Source organism: Rhincodon typus, chromosome 41, assembly GCF_021869965.1.
Source record: "Rhincodon typus isolate 14 chromosome 41, sRhiTyp1.1, whole genome shotgun sequence".
Lineage (NCBI taxonomy): Eukaryota > Metazoa > Chordata > Chondrichthyes > Orectolobiformes > Rhincodontidae > Rhincodon > Rhincodon typus.
In genome coordinates this window covers 851970-877014 of record NC_063372.1, presented here as the reverse complement: position 1 = coordinate 877014, position 25045 = coordinate 851970, and the positions used below count along the sequence as shown (strand labels likewise).

The 25045-nt window shown below is 41.8% G+C and overlaps 1 protein-coding gene across 1 annotated transcript in view; it reads left to right on the top strand.

Moving 5' to 3' along the window:
• Positions 1 to 25045, top strand: part of LOC109923710 (SWI/SNF complex subunit SMARCC2) — a 51920-nt gene that overhangs the window by 5444 nt on the left and 21431 nt on the right. The window contains exons 2-10 of the mRNA XM_048618824.1: positions 526 to 585; positions 3768 to 3805; positions 8455 to 8585; positions 9605 to 9676; positions 13218 to 13331; positions 20472 to 20625; positions 20908 to 21024; positions 21536 to 21598; positions 24446 to 24704. Coding sequence (XP_048474781.1) covers positions 526 to 585; positions 3768 to 3805; positions 8455 to 8585; positions 9605 to 9676; positions 13218 to 13331; positions 20472 to 20625; positions 20908 to 21024; positions 21536 to 21598; positions 24446 to 24704 — 1008 coding nt within the window. The remainder of the gene's footprint in view (positions 1 to 525; positions 586 to 3767; positions 3806 to 8454; positions 8586 to 9604; positions 9677 to 13217; positions 13332 to 20471; positions 20626 to 20907; positions 21025 to 21535; positions 21599 to 24445; positions 24705 to 25045) is intronic.

The following is a 25045-nucleotide window of genomic DNA, read 5'->3' as shown; positions in this document are numbered from 1 at the left end:
TATTTACTCATTTTATTTGTGAATGGTTCTTCCAGAACTTGTCAAGCTAGGTTTTAATGTAGCCATGTGTGGAGTTTGCATAATGTTTGAAAAATGAAAATTGTAAAATAGAGAACCTACTTCAGCACTCTTCAGGACTCTTCAGCACCATTTAAAATAAACTGATAAAATCCTTTTCCAAGGTTGTTAACACGTTCAATCAAAGAGCACAGTGTGTTATTCACCCTCCACAGATTAACCATGTATCAAATTGCCAGCCATGATGCACTATGCACACCTCATACTGGCGTCAAGTTGGTCAATAGCATTTGAGTATTGAACCCAAACTTCAATAGTTTTCTGATTCTGTGCTGGAAGCAATCTTCAGTTTAAAGTGTGGGATTATAATTCAAGCAATACAACAGAACATGAGTGCAGTTGCTTCAAACTTGCAGTGTTCATTTTTGGTTTTTTTGTGAATTTTTGTGAATACTTGTTGTTGTAGAATAGTTTGCAATGTTTATATCTGAAGATTTTGTCTTTTAGTGAACACGAAGAAAGATTCTGAATCAGCGCCAGTGAAAGGTGGCACTATGACTGATCTCGGTAAAAATAATCTATATCCATGTATCTGTTTACCCCTGTCAATCCATCTCTGCCCCTATCTATCTACCTGTCCCACTCCACCTAGTTAGCTTTAACTTTCGATCTACGTCTCAGTCTAAATTTTAGCAAAAATGATAGAGCAATCTTACTTCTGGCACTATGGTACATTCCGGTCCATAATCTAGACTAAATTTCCAGTGCAGAATTGAGGAAGTTCTGCATTGTTTTAGATACCCTGTTTTGGATGAGATGTAAAACTGAGACTTGCTTACATGGTCAGGTGAAATGTTAAAGATCCTTTGGCACTATTTGAAGAAGGGTAGAGTGTTCTTAAGTTGTCTTTATTTCTTAGCTAACGCTATTGAAAGCAGATTATCTGGTCATTCATCTCATTGCTGGTTGTTGGAGCTTGCTGTACACAAATTTATGTAATCCACTTGGACTTGAGCAACGGGTTTGTTAAGCTCCCATGTGCAAGACTGATCGCAAAGCTAAGAGCCCATGCGATCCAAAGAAATTTGACAGATTGAATCCACAATTGGCTGAGTAGCAGGAAGCAGAGTTTGATGTTTGAGGGATCAGTATCCAGTGGAGTCCAACAGGGTAATTGTTGGGGCCCTCACTGTTTGTGGTTTCTATAAATAATTTGACCTGCATATAGGAGGGTTGATCAATAAGTTTGCAGATGATACAAAAATTAATGGGATGGAAATAATGAGAATATTTACTTAAATCCAAGAATTACTTTCCATAATAAACCTAAGTAGTTATTACTACACCAAAGAAAGGAATAAACAACTATTTAAAACATATAGCTAAAGATTCAGCTAAGTTAGAGTAACTAAAAATTTTAAATTTATGTTTGTGCTACCTTTAATCTGATCAATTGTAAAGGCAAATTGTGAGCAGGGTCAGTCAGAGGTGAAAGCTGTTAAAACCAAATCAATTTCAATTTGGAAAAAAACCTTGGTGAAAAAATTTACTCATGTAGTGTTGATTCCCTCGGGGCAGACAGAAGCAAGAAATGTTAACTACCTGTCCCACACAGCTTTCTCCAATAATGTCATTGGGGAATACCATGTAGGCCACATAGGTAGTGACTTTTGGCACTGTCTGCACCGAGTTATTGACCCAAGCCTGCAAAGCGCTATTTGGAATTTCACTATGTGAACAAAATCTTCCTCCATTCTTCTTCATGGCGAGCAAAAAGATGCAGACAGTATTAAACAAAAAAGATGCACATGGGATAATCTCTTAAATCTGTTCATAGTACAACCAACAAGACATGCACACTATGATGAAGGTAACTATAGCCCCCTCAATGCAAAGTACTTATAGTATGGAAACAGGCCATTTGACCCAACTAGTCCGTGCCAGTGTTTAAACTCCACATGAACATTCCCCCAACCCTCTTTATCTTGCCCTATCACTGTTTCATTCTATTCCTTTCTCCCTCATGTTGCCCAACTTTCCTTATATGCATTTCTGCTATTCATCTCAGCCATTCCCTGTTGTAGCGAGACATGCATTCTCACCACTCTTTGAGTAAAAACGTTTCCTCAGATTTCCTTGTTGGAGTTATTTGTGGCAATCTTATTTATGATTCCTGTTTCTAGTCTCATTCGGACATGGAAACATTTTCTCTACGTCTAATTTATCTTTATTCCTCAGTCTTCTCTTTTCTTGAGAAGAGCTTCAGCTGCTTCAATCTTTCCAGATAAATATTACCTGTCAGTTCTGGAGTCTTTATAAGAAATATATTTTTCTTTCTTCAGTACCTCTGTATTCTTGTTTTAAATGTGGAGACCAGAACAGTTTGCCGTATCCCAAGTGTAGTCTAGCCAATGAGCCAACAGGAAATGCCAAAATATGCAGAAGTATTTGTTTTGTTACATCAACAGAGTGCCTGGGCACTATGTCTTCAGGCTCACCTGCGAGTTGTTCCCTGGCTAATCGAGTTTCATATTTATAACTTGCTTGACATTCGGCGCTCAGCCAGTACTCAGGTAGGATACACAGTACAGGAGTTCACCGCCATTTTGGCGGCAGCAATGCAGATTCAGGAATCCTAGAAGTATGTCATATGCACCCCTTTGAAATTCTTTGGATTGATAAATTAGACCACCTTTGGGACCGTATTCAGTTAGCAGCATAAACTGAGATAGACCAAACATTTCTCTGGTTCAATTCAAAACAAATTTCATTATCTGAGATCCTTGCCCCTTAAATCCTCCTACATGCTCAGACATATGTCTGTGGTTACAGTGCATCTCAAGGTATAGCATCTCCATGTTTGCCTGAATCTGGATCGTTGCTGGCAATATCCAAGGTGTGTCAGTGTAGTCATTGCCAATCATTTATGAGAAACATCCAGGAAGTTAATATTTTTGTGTGTCTTGTTTCTCGTGGTCTCACAGGAAACCTTCTGCTCTTAGATCAGTTTATCTAGCACTTAGTTTGACTTGCCCATTGCATGATAGATCATGGTTCTTAGCTGAGACTCCAAGAGAAGATATTTCAGAACACTAATCTTACTTTCCAAAGTGACCACTTGAGCTATACCAGCTCAGCCAATGATTCCCTAGTTTAATTAGTCAGTAAAAATTGACCGTGTTTTATCCCTGTAGTCAGATGATACTACCCTGCAACAGCTCCTCTCAGCACGGTTGACCGTGCTGTATTGTATCCTTAAAGAATGAAGTCCCAATAATAAGGGAACTGAGCTCAGGGCAAGTTGTCCATGTAGCAGCCTGCTTGCCACTACATGGACTGCTTGTCCAAGGCTCAGTTCTCTTTTGGATGGACCTCAATGTCAGTCAATTGCTATTAAGATTGCTAAGGCTGGCTTTGGAACATTTATGGGTCGTTGTACAGAGAAAACTGGTATTTAAGTGATCATAAATCACTGTGGTGGTCCACTACCTTGTGTATCCAGTCTGTAGACTGAACTCTAGCAATCCAGCAAGGTTGTAGTTATGTAGAAGATGCAGATCATTTAAAATACTGTGAAAATCCCACAAGCTATGCAAGCTTTACTGTGTAAAATAACTTCACATTCTTCTTTTTGACTCCTGTTCAAGAGAAACAGGAAAGAAACTTTATTAAAATCTGGGCTCACTCTTTTGAAGATATTTACACTACATTCTGAGAAAACAGTGTTGATCACTTTTTTTCTCTTCCAGATGAGCAAGAGGATGATAATCTGGAGACAACTGGCAAGGTAAGCATGCTGACCTTGCATCATTCCGATACACTTTGTACCTTTTCAGATAGTTTTCTCTTTACTCCGTTTTTTTGCACTTTCAGACATATTTTTGAATTGCAAGATTGTATCTTAAGGTCATACGAACAATGCCATTTGCCATTGAGTTGGGTTTTGTTGAACTTGTCAGATAAGGTATAGTGGATGATTAACTGCATGAGTGCTGGGTCACTGAAGTCGTGAAAAGCTAAAATGGCAGAGAAGCAGAGGGCATATTCTTTACCTTTTGGTTATGGTTTGTTTTTATTGTGCAGTTCCCAAATTCAGAGAGCCAGACTCATCCCAAATAGTGGGTACTCCCTCTATCAAGGATACTCATTACAAAACCAGAAGGCCAGCCATAATTCAACAGATCAGTGTTGTGGACAGCTGTCCTATAAATATATAAAATTGTACAGGCAGTGAGAGAATGCTGATAAAAAAAACTGCAGATGCTGGAATCTAAGGTAGCAAAACAGGACCTGAAGAAGGGTAATACCCAAAACATTGAGTGATCCTTTCCTCCAGATGGTACCTGGCGTGCTGTGTTCTTCCAGCCTCCTGTTTGTGTAATTCAGAGGATGCTATCTACCAGCATCAGCACATATTCCATTAAACTGACCATTTGCTCCAATGTAAATTGTTGAAATGTCTTTTTTTGGCATTCACTTATGGGCTATAGGCATCGCTGGCTGGGCAGCGTTTATTGCCTTTCCCAAGTTGCCCTTGAGAAGGTGATGGTGAGCTGCCTTTTTGAACCGCTGCAGTCCACATGCTGTGGGTTGACCCACAATGCCATTAGGAAGGAAATTCCAGGATCTTGACCCAGCGACAGTGAAGGAACGACAACATATTTCCAAATCAGGATGGTGAGTGACTTGGAGGGGAACTTTCAGGTGATGGTGTTCCCATGTATCTGCTGCCCGTGTCCTTCTCGATGGAAGTGGTCATGGTTTTAGAAGTTGCTGCCTAAGGATCCTTGATGAATTTCTGCAGTGCATCTTGTAGATAGTACGAACTGCTCCTACTGAGCATCGGTGGTGGAGGGAGTGCTTGTGGATGTGGTGCCAATGAAGCAGCTGCTTTGACTTGGATGGTGTCAAGTTTCTTGAGTGTTGCTGGAGCTCTACCCATGCAGGCAAGTGGGCAGTATTCCATCACGCTCCTGACTTGTGCCTTGTACATAGTAGACAGGCTTTGGGGAGTCAGGAGGTGAGTTACTCGGTGCAGCATTTCTCGCTTCTGATCTGCTGTTGTAGCTACCCTGTTTATGTGGTGAGTTCAGTTGAGTTTCTGGTCAGTGGTAACACCAGGATGTTGATAGTGGGGTATTCAGTGACACCATTGAATGTCAAGGGGCAGTGATTAGTTTATCTCTTCCTGGAAATCGTCATTACCTCACATTTGTGTGGCATGAATGTTACTTGCCACTCGTCAGCCCAAGCCTGGATATTTTCCAGATCTCATTGCATTTGAATATGGACTGCTTCAGTATGTGAAGAGTCATGAATAATGCTGAACATTGTGCACTCATCAGCAAACTTCCCCACTTCTGACCTCGTGATGGAGGGAAGATCATTGCAGCTGAAGATGGTTGGGCCTAGGACACTACCCAGAGTGACTCATGCAGAGATGTCCTGGAGCTGAGATGATTGACCTCCAACAACCACAGCCATCTTCCTATGTGTCAGGTATGACTCCAACCAGTAGAGAGTTTGTTCGCTGATACCCATTGATTTTGCTAGGGCTCCATGATGTCACACTCAGTCGAATGCGGCCTCGATTGTCAAGAGCAGTCACTGTCACTTTCCTTCTGGAGTTCAGCTCTTTTGTCCATGTTTGAACCATTCCTGTATTTAGAGCAGGAGCTGAGTGACCCTGGCATAATTCAAACTGGGCATCATTGAACTGGTTATTTCTGAGCAGGTGCTGCTTGATAGCCCTGTTGATGACGCCTTCCATCACTTTACTGATTGAAAGTAAACTGATGAGGGGGTGGTAATTGGCCGGTTTGGATTTGTCCTGCTTTTTGTGTACAGGACATACCTGGACAATTTTCCACATTGTTGGGGTCGATGCCAGTGTTGTAACTGTACTGGAACAGCTTGGCTAGGTGAGCGGCACATTCTGGAGCACGCGTCTTCAGTACTATTGCCGGGCTGTTCTCAGGGTCCATGGCCTTTGCAGTATCCAGTGCCTCCAACCGTTTTTTGATATCAAATGGAGTGAATCGGAATGGCTGAAGACTGATATATGTGATGCTGGGGACCGCTGGAGGAGACTGAGATGGATATCCACTTGGCACTTCTGGCTGAAGGTTGCTGCAAATGCTTCAGCCTTACCTTTTGCACTGATATGTTGGGCTCTTCCATCATTGAGGATTGGGAAATTTGTGGAGCTGCCTCCTCCAGTGAATTGTTTAATTGTCCACCACCATTCATGACTGGATGTGGCAAGACTGACATCAGAGCTTAGATCTGATCTGTTGGTTGTGGGAGCGCTTAGCTCTGTCTGTCACTTGCTGCTTTTGCTGTTTGGCGGTCTGTTTGGTAGCTTCACCAGGTTGACGCCTCATTTTTAGGTATGCCTGGTGCTGCTTCTGGCATGCCCTCCTACACTGTCCACTGAACCAGGGTTGATCCCCTGGTGTGATCGTAATGGTTGAGTGGGGGATATGCTGGACATTGAGGTTACAGATTGTGCAGGAGCACAATTCTGTTACTGTCGATGGCCCACAGTGCCCCATGGATACCCAGTCTTGAGTTGTTCAATCTCTTCGAAGTCTGTCCCATTTAGCACAGTGATAGTGGCACACAGCACAATAGAGGGTATTTTCAATGCGAAGGCAGGTGGGTCCCTCATCACCTGCTGCAGACCCAGTCTAGCAGCTATGTCCTTTAGGACCCGACCAGCTCGATCTGTAGTGCTGCTGCTGAGACACTGTTGGTGGTGGACATTGAAATCCCCCACCCAGAGAACATTCTGCCACCACTCACCACCCTCGGTACTTCCTCCAAGTTTTGCTCAACATGGAGGAGCACTGATTCATCAGCCAAGGAAGGATGTTAATCGGCAGGAGATTTCCTTGCCCATGTTTAACCTTGAGCCATGAGACCTCATGGGGTCCAGAATCAATGTTGAGGACTCCCAGGGCAACTCCTTCCAGACTCTATACTACTATGCATCACCTCTACTGGGTGGGAAAGGACATTTCCAGGGATGGTGACAGTGGATCTGGGACATTATCTTTAAGGTATGATTCCGCAAGTATGACTATGTCAGCCTCTTGCCTGACTATGTGAAACAGCTCTGCCAATTTTGGCACTAGCCCCCAGATGTTAGTAAGGAGGTCTTTGCGGGGCTGTTTCTGCCCTTGTCTTTTCCTGTGCCTAGGCCAACGCCGAGTGGTTTGTCCAATTTCACTTCTTTGTTGGAACTTTGTAGTGATTGATACAAATGAGTGGCTTGCTTGGCCATTTGGGAGGACAGTTGAGAGTCAACCACATTGTTGTAGGTCTGGAGTCACATGTCAGATTTCCATCCCTGAAGGACATTAGTGAGCCAGATGGGTTTTTCTAACAATCAATAATGGTTTCGTGGTCATTAGTAGATTCTTAATTCCAGATATATTTTATATTGAATTCACATTCCACCATCTTCCATGGCTGGATTCGAACCCACGTCCCCAGAACATCAGCTGAGTTTCTGGATTAATAGTATTAATTCCAAGCTGGAGGGGCACCACTGGCCATATCACTGCAGCCAAAAGATGTCCATGTCCATGTCCAGAATCCAGACCTGAATCAGGCATTAAGCTCCTTTATATGTAAACATCTATAATCTATATGTACAAATATTATGATACATGAAGGCCTGATTGAAGCTCCCCATTTGAATATTGGTTTGTCCTGAGAACTGTCAGTGCTCTAAACCATATCTACACATCGCCAAACGGTGCTTTAAAACTGCAACAAGGCAAGTGCTTAAAATATACTGATGTCAATATGGTGTAGGAATGAACAGAGTGACCCCCCACATTCGAACCACACAGCACATAGAGAATGTAGACTACTCATGCAGAGGTATCCTGGGCCAAGGCCCAGAATGAATTAAACACGCACATAATCAAATGGTGTAATTGAAGAGAGAGAAAACTGTCTGTCACTGAAAATCCTAATCAGCCATGGGGACTAATGTTCTTGATGCTAGTAATGAGGCATGACATTCTGGTGGGGAGCTACCTTGTATTATAGCAATGGGGCCAGTAAAATAATCCTGCTGAGAATTTCCCCACTTCTTTGAATTAATGATGCCGGGCAATGACCAATAACATTGGATTGGATTCTTCTTTGTACTGTGCTGCACTACCTATAACTTGAGTCGTGTTAAATACCTCTGTGAAACTCGCTGCTGATAATATGTTTGATTATTCATGCTTGAACTCTGCTTTCCCAGAGGCATTTAGTTGAGCAGACAGTTAGGTTTTTCAAGGTGAATATTTGGATATTGTTAGGAATGTGTTCTGTTATTTGTGAATTGTCCATTGTCAGAAAGCTAAGTGGGAATCCTGTTGAGTAACAGAATACATGCTTCCAACTTAGAAGGTGAATTTTGTTTTCCTACTGCAGGATGAGGAAGATACTTCTGCTGGAAACAAAGGGGAACAAACAAAAAATCCTGACTTGCATGAGGACAATGTTACAGAGCAGACTCACCACATTATCATACCTAGTTACGCAGCATGGTTTGACTACAACAGGTAACCCTGTCGCAAGTGGTGTTTTTATTAACCATGCTGAGGCTGATGTGCATTTTGTTTGGTGAATAATGATCACTTACAATGAATTAAAATCTGCTATATTGGATGTTAATTTTCATTTCACTGTACAATGTTTGCAAATTCCCCGGTCCTGTATTTAATTCAGGCTGCAGGATAAGGCACTTATTCTTTTCCCTTTAAATTTTATTTCTTCAATCAGATGGGCCCAATGATGCACTGTAGTCTGTGATTGTGCAGGGAAATGATTAGACAGCACTGGTAAAAATGGCCAAATGGGCTCTCTCTGTGTTAAAATCTGAAATCATTAGAGTATCGCCAAACCTACATATGTTGTATGACCATATGCATTCCGAAGGTGACAATATTTTTATCTCACCATATCCAGCAGTCCAGGTACTGCACTGTCTGCATTCAAGATGGGTCAAATGAGGAACCTCAACTTAATCTAATCAGTCGGAAACTCATGAGATGAAACTGAACACTTTTTTTATTTCCCATCCCTGTCTGATTTTACTGTTCAAATCCACGGAAAACAACAGGCAGCAAATTTGACATGGCTGGTTTCCCACCAGACATGTTGAGTTCAAATTACCCTCCAAGTCTAACCACATGACACAATGTTTTTCTCACTCTAAGCTCAACCTGAAGAAGAGCAGCAGGAAAGTGATCAGCACAAGGGGATGGTTGAGTGGGAAGAGTGACATTGCCTAGTTCAGGAACCTGCCCTTTCGACTGCCCAGCCTGAATCAATTATTTCCAGATTTCTGGATCTCAGATTTCACTTCAACTTTGAATATAATCTGTTCAGACTAATACATGCAACATTATCAGATTGTAGAGCACAGTATTAACACCTAGCAACCTGGAAACACAAAAAGAATTCCAAGCCCCTTGTGATGGGACTGGAATTGAATCCAGATTATCATTTGCAGTGCCAGACTATATAGAGTGGTAGTTAACAGTTCCAACGAAGCCTGAAATAATATTCTTCTCAACAGTGTCCATGCCATTGAACGACGTGCTCTCCCAGAATTCTTTAATGGAAAAAATAAGTCCAAAACCCCAGAGATGTGAGTATTTACTTACATATGATATTATTTTTTGTAAAGAATGGTAAATGTCACGTTGATTCCCAGGTTTGCAACAGATTGGAAGACATAAATATGAATAATGGCACTTGAAAGTGGCCTCACCAACGATTTGGTAGTCTTGGGCAATCCCAATTCAGAGGTCAGCTCATAGCATTCATTAGAATATGGTGGTTGAATGACTTGCAAATGCTTGTCACTTCTAAATTTACTGGTGAGGGGATGATCTTAAAAAGACCTAATAACAGGTTTCACAGTCCTAAGTCATGGCCGGTGGTTTGTTACCACCAATTCACCAGTCATTCGTTGTTTTAAAAAGTCCTGCTTCTGCAGCACATGTAGGGAAAGCACAGAAAAGATTGTTATTTCTATGGGGTGCACCACATTCACTAAACACACCCAGGGTCTTTTAAAGGATTCATGGAATTAAACATGTTGCAATCCCTGTTGAGTGTTTAAAAAAGATGAATTTCCTAAATGACCAACAGAAATTACTAAAAGACAGTATCAAATGTTCTAAGACTTCTGCTATAAGTGACAAACAAATTAAAGTCAGTGTAGATCAAAGATTAATGAACAGGCAAACCAAAAGAAGGTAGTGCTGTCTTAACCAAGTAAATCGATCAAGATGGGTCCTATAACACCTCTGCCGTGCAGCACACTCTGGCAAGCATGTAGCGTTACAACTTGTTCTTGGAGCTAGTGGAGTGCCAGGGGATCAGTGCTGGGGCCTCAGCCATTCACAGTTTATGTCAGTGACTTGGATGAGGGTTTTGAAGCTAAATTTGCTGATCAAACAAAGATAGGTGAGAAAGTAAGTTGTCAAGAGGAGGTGGAGTCTACAAAGGAAAATAGGTAGGTTCAGTGATGGCTTAAAAATTTAGCAGATGAAATAAAATGTGGGAAAATATGCCCGTTAAATGGAAAGAGATTGCAAAACTCTACTACAGAGTGATCTGAGTATTTTGGTGCATGAATCACAAAATATTAGTGCATTGAGTGAAATGGAAGGCAAATGGAATGATGACATTTATTACTAGGGAGAGAAACAGTAATAGCAGATACATGCAGCAAGATTGAAAAAGTAAAATAGACAAAAACTTACAACTGTCATAGAAACATCCTTGAGTTTCAGTGGAATCATTCACTCTGGTAAGTAAATCCCATTTTCCTTACATGACTGAGTTCACTCAATGTTTAATATCTACCAACAGAGTACCACAACCACCATGATGTATAATAGTCATATCTCATTGTGATCTGTGCTTTTCCACACATATGCTTCTTTGAACTTTTCAAAAGTGGGCTGAGAAAATACATAGTAAGATGAGACCATGTGAATCATTAGGCTGCTTAATTTCACATTAAGTTAACGTGCAGATCAACAATCATGGTCACACCCATTTATTCATAGGAACAGGTGTAGGCCATTCAGCCCCTCGAGCCTGTGGCGCCATTCATTGAGATTATGGCTGATCTGTGGTCTAACTCCACATACATGCCTTCAGTCCATATCCCATAACACCTTTGCTTAACAAAAACCTACCTATCTCAGATTTAAAATTAACAACTGAACTAGCATCAACTGCTGTTTGTGTAAGAGAGATCCAAACCTCTACCATCCTTTGTGTGTAGAGATGCTTCCTAACATCCTGAATGGTCTGGTCCTAATTTTTGGACTTTTCAATCAGTACAGTGTATATTTCTGTAATAATAGCGAATCACATCCTCACATCAGCGAATTCTCCTCATTGGACTTAAACAAAATAACTACTTGTATTTTACTGAACCTGGCCAAAGTTTGCCCACACAGCTTCCTGTTTAAAGCTTGACTGACTTTGCAGCTTGTGCTGGGCCTGGTTGACTGTTTACATCCCAGTGTTCATAATCCAAGAGTTGGGCCATTGCAAGACCCCCTTTGTTGAGTATCTGGGACTTTTTCACTTAATGGCTATGAAGTGCTTACTAAATACCAAGACAGGCTTAACTATTTGCTCACTGTCTTACAGTCAACGGGGAAACAATTTCAGAGTTCAGTCTATTAGCATGTTAATCACCTTTAAAGTTTTGGCAAAGATCTGTGGCTCTGCTTGTGGGTGACGTTGTTGACTTGCCCACCGAGCTGGCTTGTTCTTGTTCAGGCGTTTTGTCACCATGCTAAATGACATGGGTTTGTAGTCATAGTAGCCCAAGCCAAACACAGACAGGCATGGTTCTCCACCCATAATGCAATCAACAAACATATAGAATTGCTACCATATACAAACCCAAACAGATCAAAACCGGAAATGACACTACTCACCGTAACGGACCAGACAGTATAAATTCCAAGCGGAGTAGAATAACATCACTTCATCGGAGGCTCCACTGATGATGTCACCTAGCGTGGTGATGAAACGTCTGAACAAAAACAAGCTAGCTCGGCGAGCAAGTCAACAACCTCATGTTAATCACCTTCTTTCTTAGTGCATTTTTGTGGAACTTGTGTTAAAAACATAATCCTTATAGCAATTCTTTTTTTCTTTCTGTGCATAAATGGTCAATAAGATTCCCAAACTTGGCAGACACTTTTAAGAATCAACCTCCCAACTCAGTAAATCTCAGTAGTGCTTATTCTTAGTGCTTACATGGACATGTATCTCGAAAGAAGTGACCAGGTGGAGCTAATGTTGGAAGAAAGCCAATTTGTATGGGGCTAATTGAAAATAAGACCTCTACAGGGGATCATTCGCATTTATCAAGAGGCCTTTATACATGTGAAAATCAGATTAAAAAATTCATTACAGGACTCGGTTAACTTGAGTTGAATCCTGAATTTTTACACAAAAGAAAGAAACTTGTATATCACCTTTCACAGCCTGAGGATACCTCCAAGTTGTTTATAGTGGTAGCCAATTTGCATATAGCAAGCTGCCATGCACAGCTGTTGGATAAATGACCAAACATCTGCACTTTTGAATGTTGGTCATGTAAGCTGCAACTTGGAATCATTTCATGGGATCTTTTGCTTCCAATTGAGCATGCAGATAGGCAAAGGGCAGCACTTCTGACAGTGCACTGGGCCATAGATTGTGCACTGTGAGCCCACCATTGCTTGATTCAGAGGTAGGAGCCACAGCTGACAAGCAGGCACACCCCTTTATCCAGGCTAGCGAGTGGCAAATGGAGCTCCATATGGAAAAATGTACATTGCTTGTAAAAATGAGATTATTCTTACCGTGAAAGGGATAGAATTGGCCAAGAAGGCAGGTGAGAAAGATCCAAGCTGGTTAGAAACTTACTGCTAACCATAAACTAACAGTGTGAGAGGTCATTAGTATGCAAAGTGACTAGGACACTGGGTTATATCACAAAATGTGTTCAGTTCACACTGAAGGCTATACAGTGGTATGGTTAGGCTAAACATAGAGCATGATGAACAATCTGATTAATCCAGGCTCTCAAAGTTTTGTGAAGTTTCTTAACAGTGACATTTTGGCAAAACTGATTCTTCAACCATCTCTTTAATCCCATTCTTCCCCAGTTACCTTGCCTATCGTAATTTCATGATTGACACGTACCGTCTGAATCCACAGGAGTACCTCACATCAACAGCATGCCGTCGAAATCTTGCAGGAGATGTCTGTGCGATAATGAGGTATGTAATAGAGAAGAATTGTTAGAATCCAGTTAAATTTTATAACTCAATTTAATTTTTCTGAAAGCCGTTGGGAACAATGGCTCCAGTGTCCTTAGTACAGGGGCCAGTAGCATTAAAATCTTTTTGAAAACCCAGGATAGGGTATAGCTAGGGTTCCAAGCACAGACTCTAAAGAGATCTGATCTTGCCCATGACTCTGATAACTGAGCCCTTGTATTTTTCCAGTGATTAGCAAATGCAGTTCTTCTCTGTAGTCCACTTCAAAATGTCCATTTACTTGTGCACAAGGCACTTGCCATCCCTGACCTTGTTACGATGATGGCATTGCCTTGATCGAAAATTTTGTTATTATTTAATGAGAGGGTGACGCGTTGTCCCTAACTGAAGCCTCAATACATAGCTACAATTTCCAGCATCTGTCTTACCCAAATTGCTGTGGTGGTGACGTTGCCTTCTTAGCAAATCTGACTGTGTTTGCTTCTCTCACTCTTGTTTTACTTTCTCTCTCTTTGAACATTTTAATCCACTCGTCACATACCTCTTTTAAAGTCCTTGTTCTCTACTCACCTCAAGTCCCACCCCAAGTTTGAGATATCTTCCCTCCTTTCTACTTTGGAGATTTCCATCATCATTCCAACTCCCCTCTTCCTTTCTTTGCATTTGTGACCCTTCCTTTGTATCATACTCACTTATTCTCATACTCATATTCACCGATGTCTCCTTGACCTCATCTTGTCCTATGGTCTCTGACCACTTCCTTCTATCCCTCATCACCCACATCATCTGACCCCCTTTGTTCTGCATCCACCCCTGGGAAGAAACTCCTTTCCACTACCTGCTGCTCCCCCCCAAATATAAAGTATACTTGCACTCTAGTTACAACTGTCCAGTCTTTTGTTTTCCATTCGTCACAATACTTCTGCAGGTATTTATTTTCTCAATTGATCCCTCAGATGCCCTTGTCCCCAGTAAAATCCATTCTAATTTCTTGTTGTATGGTTCTATCTTTAACCCCTTAATTACAAGGGTTATGTTTTTGTCTCACCATTCCCACAATAAATTCCCATGATCATATTTATTATGGGTTATGCTTATGTACATCCATCATTATGATTGCGCAATGTGGCCATTCAGTTTCCACAAGGTTGCTTCTGAAATTGTTCAGTCAATATTTTTGTTCCTCAGTAATTGACATTTTAATATACAAATAAGTATACATATATTTTTTTAAGTTGTAGAATGATATGTCTCATGGTGAAGATGAAATGAATTATTTGAATTACCTTTATAATGCTTTGTCAAACTTTTTCCTTCAAGGCCCCAATCTCTCCCAGGAGCCTGTTCTTTATATTTTGGGCCCAGACCTCAAACGCTGTGGGATAAATTTGCAAAGTGCAATTTCAGTATGTGCCAAATACCTAATTTCCCAATACTGGATGAATTAGTCAACTATTGTGATGAATTATTTTTATTTGAGCATCTAAACATTACGCTCAGCTTTTCACATACATAAGAAAAAAATGTTTCAAAGGCTTGTGGGTGCCAAATTTATCTGAGGTATGTTAAATAAACATACAGGGTTTGTGTATGAGAGACAGAAATAAATGAGTTCTGGTTACATTACTGTTGTAGGTTTTGTTTTGTATCAAGTTTAGAAAATATTTTAATACCAAGTTTGGGGGTAGGGGTGTGTGAAAAGAGAGAAACACTCATACTTTCACGCACTAACTCAATTAGAAAACGAACATGAATTTAGAGGATAAGAATGTGTGTCTTTTAATTCCACGTTCAGAAAACATATTGCATTTTAGAGTTAACTAATTGCCTCATCTGTTGTCAGTTAAAAAAGAGCAAATGAGCCAAAGGTTTGACTGTCTGACACCTGTATCTCAGGAAAAAAAATGGTGCAAGACAAAGAGGAGGGAATTATGTAGTGGGCAATGTAGGATAAAGAGAAATTGGGTGACTGGTGAAGGGAATGGGAAGGATATTGCTGATGACAATACTTATGGTAAGTAGAAGAATGTGATCTCTGTAAACTGTTTGTTCGTTTTTTAATGTTACTTTCTCATTCTCTTTGCTCTGCCTCTATCTCTAACGTAGAGTAATTTAAGGCCCAGAACAAGGTCTTTCAGTTCATAAAATCCACAGCAGCTCCCTCTGAACAATCTAGTCAGTCCCATTCCCCGGCTTAATTCTTTTGGCTCGGCAAGTTTATATATTTCAAGTATGTCAATTTCATTTTGACAACATTGATCATCTTTATTCGCATTGGCCTTGTAGGCACCGAGTTCCAAGTCATTTCCACTCATTGTGTACAAGAGTTCCTCCTCCCATTCCCCTGCATGTCTTGTTCAAAAACTTAAACCTGTGTCCCCTTGTCCTTGTACAGCCACCTTATCTAAACCTGTTATAGTCTTGTACATTTCTATACGATCTCCTCTCAACTCCTATTATCTAGGGAGAACAACTTTAGCCTTTATAACCTAATCTTGTAACTAAAACACCCCATCCTCAAATGATACCAGTAAATCTCCTCCCCACCCTTTCAAGGACCTCCACACCTTTCCTGAAATTGATGACCAGAACTGGATGCAATGATCTAAGCATGGCCTAATCAGAGCTTAATAAAGGTTCAGCACAACTTACTGTGTTTTTACTCAATGCTTCTATTAATGAAGCTCAAGATTCTGTACGTTTTGTCAGTCACACACTCGCATGTCCTGTCATGTTCAAAGGTCTCTGCATGTGCACCGCCAGGTCCCTCTGTCCCTGCATACTTTAGAACGGTGCCATTAAATCTCTACTGCCTTTCCCCATCCCTTGTGCCAAAATGCATCATCTCACACTTTTCTATATTAAGTTCCTACCCCTATCACCCTATTTGTACTGACTAGATCTTGATACTAAGAATAATCCAGAGGTTTATACTCTTGAGGTTTGACTTTTTATCTTGCTCCCTGGTTCCTGAAAATCTAAGTCATTGGCAACATGCCCTTTTGCTCCGATGTTCCGTGCACGGTGATTGGTTTCAGAAGTTGCTGCCGCACATGGTCCTCAGAGGTCCACACTGAGGAAAAATAAATCAGAGGGAACACTGGTCATTTGTAACATCATGTACCACAATTTCTGGCTCACTCCCTTCCCCCAGCTGAATATTCTGCACCTTCTTTGTGATGGCCTTTACTCTGGCACCAGGGAAGCAACATATATGTGGAATTCATAATACAGATACAGAAAGGCATGTCTGTCCTCCTAAATAAGTAATGTCCTATTATGACTGAATTTCTACTCTTTGTTGTTCCCTCTTGCACAGTCCCTTGCCCGTTGACGTCATTCCTTCAATGTGTCATCATTCTTTGCATCTACGTAGCGATATAGAAAATTGCCCAGCTATGTGCTGTCCACAAAAAAAAGGACAAATCCAAACTGGCCAGTCATGGCCCCATCCATCTCCTGTTGATCATCAGCAGTGATGGAAAGCGTTATCAACAGGGCTGTCAAGTGGAATAAAAACTGAAAGAACTGCGGATGCTGTAAATCAGAAACAAAAACAGAAATTGCTGGAAAAGCTCAGCAGGTCTTGCAGCATTTGTGGCGATAAATCAGAGTTAAAGTTTCGGGTCAAGAGACCATATCAAGTGGGACTTAGACAGCAATAACCTGCTCACCGATGCTCAGCTTGGGTTCCTTCCGGGCCACTCAGCTCCTGACCTCATTACACGTCACCTGCCCCACTACTAGCTAATTAATGGTATTACTGATTAAGATATAATTTGTGGCCTGATCCTGCCTGTGGATCACTTCTTTCAATAAATGCTTAGCCCGACTGAATTTTTCTCGTAAAGATCTGTAGGAAGTACTCACCAGGCAATTGAATTACCTTCACGACTTACTCATAGATGCGAAAAATAGTCATCAATCAATCAACTACCTGTTTTCCAATGATATCAAGTTTAAGTTTCTCAGAACACAATCATCCCTTTAGGAGGTATAGATTCATCTGACTGACTCTGACTCTGGCTCCTCCTCTTACCTGCTTTGCTGAGTGCTACAAATTGTTTGATTCCAGGTTTTCCTCTCACCAGCTCCTCTTAATGCTGCTAACTCTCACTCATTCTGCCAAGTGCTGCTGAATCTGTGTCTTTCTTTTGCACTGGACCCTGACAGCATCCTAGTAATAATATTGACAGCTCCAGGACATCTCTGCAGGAGTTCCTCAGGGCCTAGGTCTAAACATCTTCAGCTGCTTCATCATAGTCATGCAGCATGGAAGCAGACCCTTCAGTCCAACTAGTCCACTAACTATGGTTCCAAACGAAACTAGTCCCACTGCCTGCATTTGACCCATTTCCCTCCAAACCTTTCCTATTCATGTACTTATCCAAATGTTTTTTAAACATTCTAAATGTACCTGCATCCACCACTTCCTCTGGCAGTTCATTCCACACATGAACCACTCTATGGAAAAAAAAGTTGCCCCTCATTTCCTTTTTAAATCTTTCTCCTCTCACCTTAAAGATGTGCCCCCTAGTTTTGAACTCCCCCACCCTAGGGAAACCTTTACTATTCACCTTATCTATCCCCCTCATGATTTCATAAAACTCTATAATGTTACCCCTCAACCTCCTACATCCAGCCTATTTTTATAACCTAAACTCTCCATTCCCGGCAACATGCTGGTAGATCTTTTCTGAACCCTCTTCCTTCCATCAGCAGTCTGAAGTGGGAATATTCACTGATGATTGCACAATATTCGCAACCATTCCTGACTTCTTGGATACAGAATTAGTCCTCGCACAAATGCAGCAAGACTGGAACAGTGTCTAGACTTAAGTAAGTAACATTCCTGCCACACAAGTGCCTGGCAATGACCATCTCCAACGAAAGATTCTAACCATTGCTCCATGATATTCAATGGTGCTGCCATCACTGAATCTATTAACAATATCCTGGAGTTCCTATTACCCAAAACTGAACTGGACCAGCCATATGAATACTGCAACTGCAAGAACAGCTCAGAGGCTGCTGAATTCTGCAGCAAGTAACTTAACTCCCAAAACTTAAAAATTTGTTCACTAAGGCATAAGTCATGAGTGTGATGGAATATGCTCCACTTGCCTAGATGAGTGCAGCTCCAATAACTCTCTAGAGGCTTGACACAAACTAGCACAAACCATTCCATTTACTACCCCACCTTCGACATTCACTTACTGTCCCACCAACACAGTCACCAAAGTGTCTAAAATCTACAACATGCACTCCAGCAACTCACCAATGCACCTTCAGCAGCACTTCCAATCCCATTGCCTCTACCATCTAGAAGAACTAGTGCAGCAGACGCATGGGAACACCACCATCTGCAAGTTCCCTTCCAAGCCACACACCATCCTAACTTGGAACTGCATTGCTGTTCCTTCACTGTTGGGTCAGAGTCCTGGAACTCCAGTCCTAACAGCGCTGTGATCTACCTACATCACATGGACCACAAAAGGTTTGAGAAAGGTAGCTCACCATCACCTTCTTAAGGGTGATTGAGGATGGACAATAAATGCTGGCCTGGACAGCAATGTCCAGAACCCATGAACAACTTTTTAAAAATATTCAATAGCATAAGTATCGCTGAAGAATCCCCCATTAATAAATAATATAAAACAAAGAACTGCAGATGCTGAAAATTTGAAACAGACAGAAATTGCTAGAGAAACTCAGCAGATCTGGCAGCATCTATGGAGACAAAGCAGAGTTAACGTTTCAGGTCCAGTGTGGAAGGCGGATCAATGGACCTGAAACGTTAACTCTGCTTTCTCTCCACAGATGCTGTCAGACCCTGCTGAGTGTCTCCAGCAAGATCTGTTTTCCCCCATTAATCAACATCCTGCAGCTTGCAATGACCAGAAACTAAACCGGACCAGCCATATAAATACAGTGGCCACAAGAGCAGATCAACGGCTGAGTATTCTCTGCATTTAACTCTGTTCACCATTTAGAAGACGCAGTCAGGAGTGCAATGGAATACTTGCCTAGATGAGTGTGGTTCCAACAAGACTCACCAGCCAGGACAAAGCAGCCTGCTTGATTGCCACCTCATCCACCACCTTAAAAGATTTATCCTCAGATGCACAGGTGCACAGTTGCAGCAGTATGTACCAGCTACAAGATGTACTGTAGGGATTCTTCATAGTTCCTTCAACAGCACCTTCCAAAACTTGTGTCTTGCGTCATCTAGATGAACAAAGGTTGCAGAGGCATAGATGCACAACCACCTCAGAATTCCCTTTCAGGCTACATACCATCCTGACTTGGAAGTATGTTGCTGTTCCTTCACTGTCTCTGGGCAAAATTCTGGAGCTCCGTTTCTAACAGCACTGTGGGTGTACCTACATCACATGGACTGCAATGGCTCAAGAAGGCAATTTAGCGGCATGGTGACACAGTGATCAGCACTGCTGCCTCATGGCGGCAGGGACCCAGGTTTGAGTCCAGCATCGAGCGACTATCTGTGTGAAGTCTACACGTTCTCCCCATGTCTACATGATTTTCTTCCCATGGTCCAAATATGTGCAGCTTGGGTTGATTGGCCATGCTAAATTGCCTGTAGTGTCCAGGAATGTGCAGGCTGGTGGGTTAGCCATGATAAATGCAGAGTTCTGGGGTGTTGCTGCTAGGTCTGAGTGGGATGCTGTTTGGAGGGTTGGTGTGGACTGAGTGGGCTGAATAGCCTCTTTCCGCACTGGAGTTTCTATGATTCTGTGATTCTCGAGGTTATCTTGGATTGGCCACAAATGTTGGTTTAACCAGCAACACCCACATCCAATAAATCATTTTCTATTATATGTCACACTGTTCTGAGCCCTTAGTTCCCTGTTGAAACCCACAATTGTTCCCTTGTCAATTTGCCCCTTCTCTACTTAATTGCTCTTAACATGCACAGCAATACAGGGTATCTACTCTTATATCACTGTGTGTGTTTTGTCACCTGTAATTGTCTGACTCATTTGTATGTCACCTTTATGAAGCATGTTTTCTTCCTTCATGTGTGTGCCTTGAATTAGAACCATTTTATGGTTGCATAGAAGCGCACACTAGATCAATATTTAGTTCCTGTTTCTTGTGATATTTCTTGGTTGTTGGCAGGGTGCACGCTTTTCTCGAGCAATGGGGACTCATTAATTACCAGGTGGATGCAGAAAGCCGACCGACACCCATGGGTCCTCCCCCAACATCACATTTCCATGTGCTCGCTGACACACCTTCTGGTCTGGTGCCTCTTCAGCCCAAAGCTCCACAGGTTTGTTTCCAACATACTCTAAATGCAGCAAAGTCGGTATAGTATACAAACTGACATTGAATTCTCTGAATAATACACGTTCTATTAGCACGGTATTACAGTAATGAAGGAGAAAGATTATAAATTGAGACCAAACCACTTTTAGCATCCCCTTATTGCTGTTTTCCGAATGGGATTGGCAACAGGTTGAAGTAGACTTATGGTACAAACCAACTTTATTTTACAAAATTAGGGGGAATGAAGCTTGTTTGAATTAATGCTAATGTATTCAACTTTTGACAGACATCAGCATCCCAGCAAATGCTAAATTTCCCTGATAAGAACAAAGAGAAGGCAGCAGACATGCAAAACTTTGGATTGCGTACTGATATGTATGCTAAGAAAAATGTTCCTTCTAAGGTAAGGCAGGGTTTCAGACTTGAAGCAAGGCTTATGACTTTTGAATATCTGTGACTTGATAAACTTGTCATGCCAAACACAAGGAAAGATTTCCAGGTTAAGTGAGGCTAATCCTATTCGTAGTGTGGTTGCGTTCCATTATCCATTCAGATAAATTGAATTGGTAATTTAGTTGGGGCTAATTTGTTGGCAGTATCCTGTGGAAAAAAAAGTTAGCCAAAGAATGTTTGCTGTTCTGCTCAGATGGAAGCCATTTGGCCCATTGTGACTATACCTGTTGGAACAAGTCTTAGCCAACATTTCTCCCTCGAGCACCCCTGTCAAAAATAGACCACCAAGTCAGCACTGTTTGTGGGATCTCTCTGTGTAGAAAATAGGTGCTGCATTCACCTTCATAAGTAATTTCAGAGCAACTCGTAATTGTAAACTGCTTTGCTACATAAATTGAATAGTTATCATGCCTCCTAAGAAAGCATTTCCTTGATTTCATTTCTGCTTTCTTCTTCCCCAGAGTAAAGCAGCTGCTAGTGCTACACGAGAGTGGACAGAGCAAGAAACACTTTTACTGCTTGAGGTAACGACATGGGATTCTAATTCAAGAGCAATACCAGCATAGGCATGTCAGACTCTGACATCAAGACAGCATTTGACAAAGTAGTCAATAAATCTGGGCAAAACTGGAGTCCATAGAAATCAGTGGGAAATCTGTTCGCTAGCTAGAGTCATACCTGACATAGAGGAAAATGGTTGTGGTTATTGGAGACCAGTTATCCCAGCTCCAGAGCACCTCTGGAAGGTTTCCTCAGGGTAGTGTCCTAGACCCAACCATCTTCAACTGCTTCATTAATGACCTTCCCTCCTTCATAAGGTTAGAAGTGGGGATATTTGCTGATGATTGGTGCTGAACATTGCACATTCATGGCTCCTCAGATACAGAAGCAGTCCATGTTCAAATGCAGCAACACATATGCTGTATCCAGGTTTGGGCTGAAACGTGGTAAATGCATTCGTGCTACACGACTGCGAAGGAATGGCCATCTCCAACAAGACATAATTGAACCATCACCATTCAGGAGGGGGTTACACTGGCCAGAAACTAAACTTGGACCAGCTACGTAAATACTGTAGCTACAAGAACAGGTCAGAGGCTAGGACATCTAAGGTCAGCAACTTAGCTCCTGTATGCCCAAAGCCTGTCTAGCGTGTCTAAGATACAAATCAGGAGTGTGATAGAATACTCTCCACTTGTCTGGATGATTGCAACTCTACTTGACATCATCCAGGGCAATGTAGCCTGCTTCATCAGCGACTCATCCACCATCTTCAACATTCAGTCCTTTGTATCATGGAAACAGTGTATACCATCTGTTACAACTCACTTTCAACAGCTACCAAACTCTCAACCTCTCAAATCTAAAAGACAAGGGCTGCAGACGCATGGGAACTTCAAGACCCATCCAAGCCCCGCTTTGTCCTGACTTGGAAAAACATCACTGTTCCTTCACTGTCACTGGGTCGAAATTCTGCAACTCCCTCACTACACCAAATTGACTGCACTAATTCAGAAATGCAGCTCACTGCCTCTCCCTTGAGGGCAATTGGAAATAGAAAATAAATGCCGTCCTTGCCAATAAGGCTCACAAAGCATGAATAAATAAAAAAAAATGACTTTGTTAATGACTATCCCTCGTGTTCTCCCACATGCGCCAGAATAACAGGATTTAATTTTACTGGCATTATTAAGAGCCATTATTATACAGTCCAGAATTGATAGGCCAAAGGGCCTTTACTGCACTGGATGACTCTATAAGAACCAGTCACTCTTCAGGGAGAGGATAAGTCCTTGATAGAATTTGTAAAACAAATGCATTTAGATGCTGCCAATTCTTTTGCAATGTTGAATTTGTTTGTTCCAAAGGGCCACTTTAATGGGGTTGTGCCAACAGCAGCATGGTTCAGAAAATTGGGCATAAAGCTCACCTAACTCCTGATCCTATCATGACAAGGTTCCAACTATTTATGCTACTCTGGACTTAATCAACCAAATTCTGCCTGATCAGATGCAGGTACATTGTATCTCAGTGCCATCTCGCTCTTTCTCTCTCTTACCTCTTCAAAACAAAGGTTCAGTCAGCCCTTTGCTCAATCAACATCTCACGTCTGATATCAAAATTACACATTGTTCTCAAAAGACACAACACTTATGCCTTCTATTAAAGCTGAACTATCTCTGTGCCTTCTCCTGGCACTTTTTCTATCATGTGCCCATGAACAAATACTGTCCATAGTAAACAGTTTCAAAATATTCTTATTTATTTAGTGCTTTTTAACCTGAAAGACATGTTATCTTAATGGCATGACCATGCTTTGTGTGATGACAAGATTAGGTGTGCTTGGTCTCAGGTTGGTGATGGCCTTGAGTTTCTAATTACTGAATCATGAGATTGTCTGACAGTAAAGCGAATGCCAGTTCCTGTTCGACTCTGTGACCACTCACTCCAACCGGGTGCTCAAAGGATTGAAATTGTAACAGGCACAGTGAGATGATGCTGCCTTGTCGGTTTTTTTTCTCTAGCCAAATTCCCCCCCGTGGATCTGCCAGCTGGATAACCATTGATTTGCTGGAAAGGATGTCTTTGGTGTGAGTGAAGCTTGTTGTCCTGGCTGTTTCCACTCAATTGTCAATCAGTGGTCTCAAGTTCTCAGCGACAGCAGTAACACTCATTGAAAGAAAATTGAAAGAAATAAAGAAACCTTGCTTCCTTTCTGTGTTGGGGATCCTCTGCAGAAAGTGTCACTCCTTCCCGGATTCTCTGTATATCTGAAAATCACTCTGGCTCTACTCCATTAACGTCAAAGCTGCAATCTGCTACTTTCTCCACCAAGCAGTCATGGAAGACTCAAAGGATGTTGAAAGCATGTACTTTTCCATTCCCTCCAGTCTACAGATTGTCCTATCCAGACAGTAGCTATACATTATCCCGCTCTGGTCTTTCTTCCTTGTCTCCTACCACCTCTGTGAATCACATTGTGCATGTTCCTCAAGTCCCTTCATTTCTTTGGTCCCTTTTTTTTTAAAACTAGTTGTGCAGACAAGGTGGCCACAGCCTTCTAAATTCAGGGTTAGGGGTTTGATCTAACTGAAGAATACAAACCCCAAAGGAGGGTGTGTGAAATCTTGGTTTTGACTCTCCTCTGCGCTAATATTTAGTGTTCTATCCTTTGGCACTAAGATCTCAAATCCATTTTCAGAACTGTCTGCTGACAGGGCAATTAAGGTTTCAGCCAGAAGGAGCCAAGCAATGTAAGAATTGTATGGGCCAGATGGCTGAGATATGAAACAATAGTGTTCTAACACCTTGTATTTTTGAACACCCTGCTGGTGACTGATTCATTTTCTCTTCCCTTTTCTCCCATACAGGCATTGGAGATGTATAAGGATGATTGGAATAAAGTCTCGGAACATGTAGGCAGTCGCACGCAGGATGAATGTATCTTGCATTTCTTACGTTTACCAATAGAAGATCCGTACCTTGAAGATTCTGAAGCCTCCTTAGGCCCGTTGGCTTACCAGCCAATCCCTTTCAGTCAGTCTGGCAATCCTGTCATGAGCACTGTGGCATTTCTGGCTTCAGTGGTTGACCCACGTGTGGCATCAGCAGCTGCAAAATCTGCATTAGGTAAGACAATTTAAAATTTTTGAGGTTGAATTGAAAACCAGGCTATATTGACTGTAGATAACAAGGTGTAGAGCTGGATGAACACAGCAGGCCAAGCAGCATTATAGGAGCAGGAAGGCTGACGTTTCGGGCCTAGGCCCTCCTTCAGAAATGGGGGAGGGGAAGGGGGTTCTGAAATATATAAGGAGAGAGGGGGAGGCGGATAGAAGATGGATAGAGGAGAAGATAGGTGGAGAGGAGACAGACAGGTCAAAGAGGCGGGGATGGAGCCAGTAAAGGTGAGTGTAGGTGGGGAGTTAGGGAGGAGATAGGTCAGTCCAGGGAGGATGGACAGGTCAAGG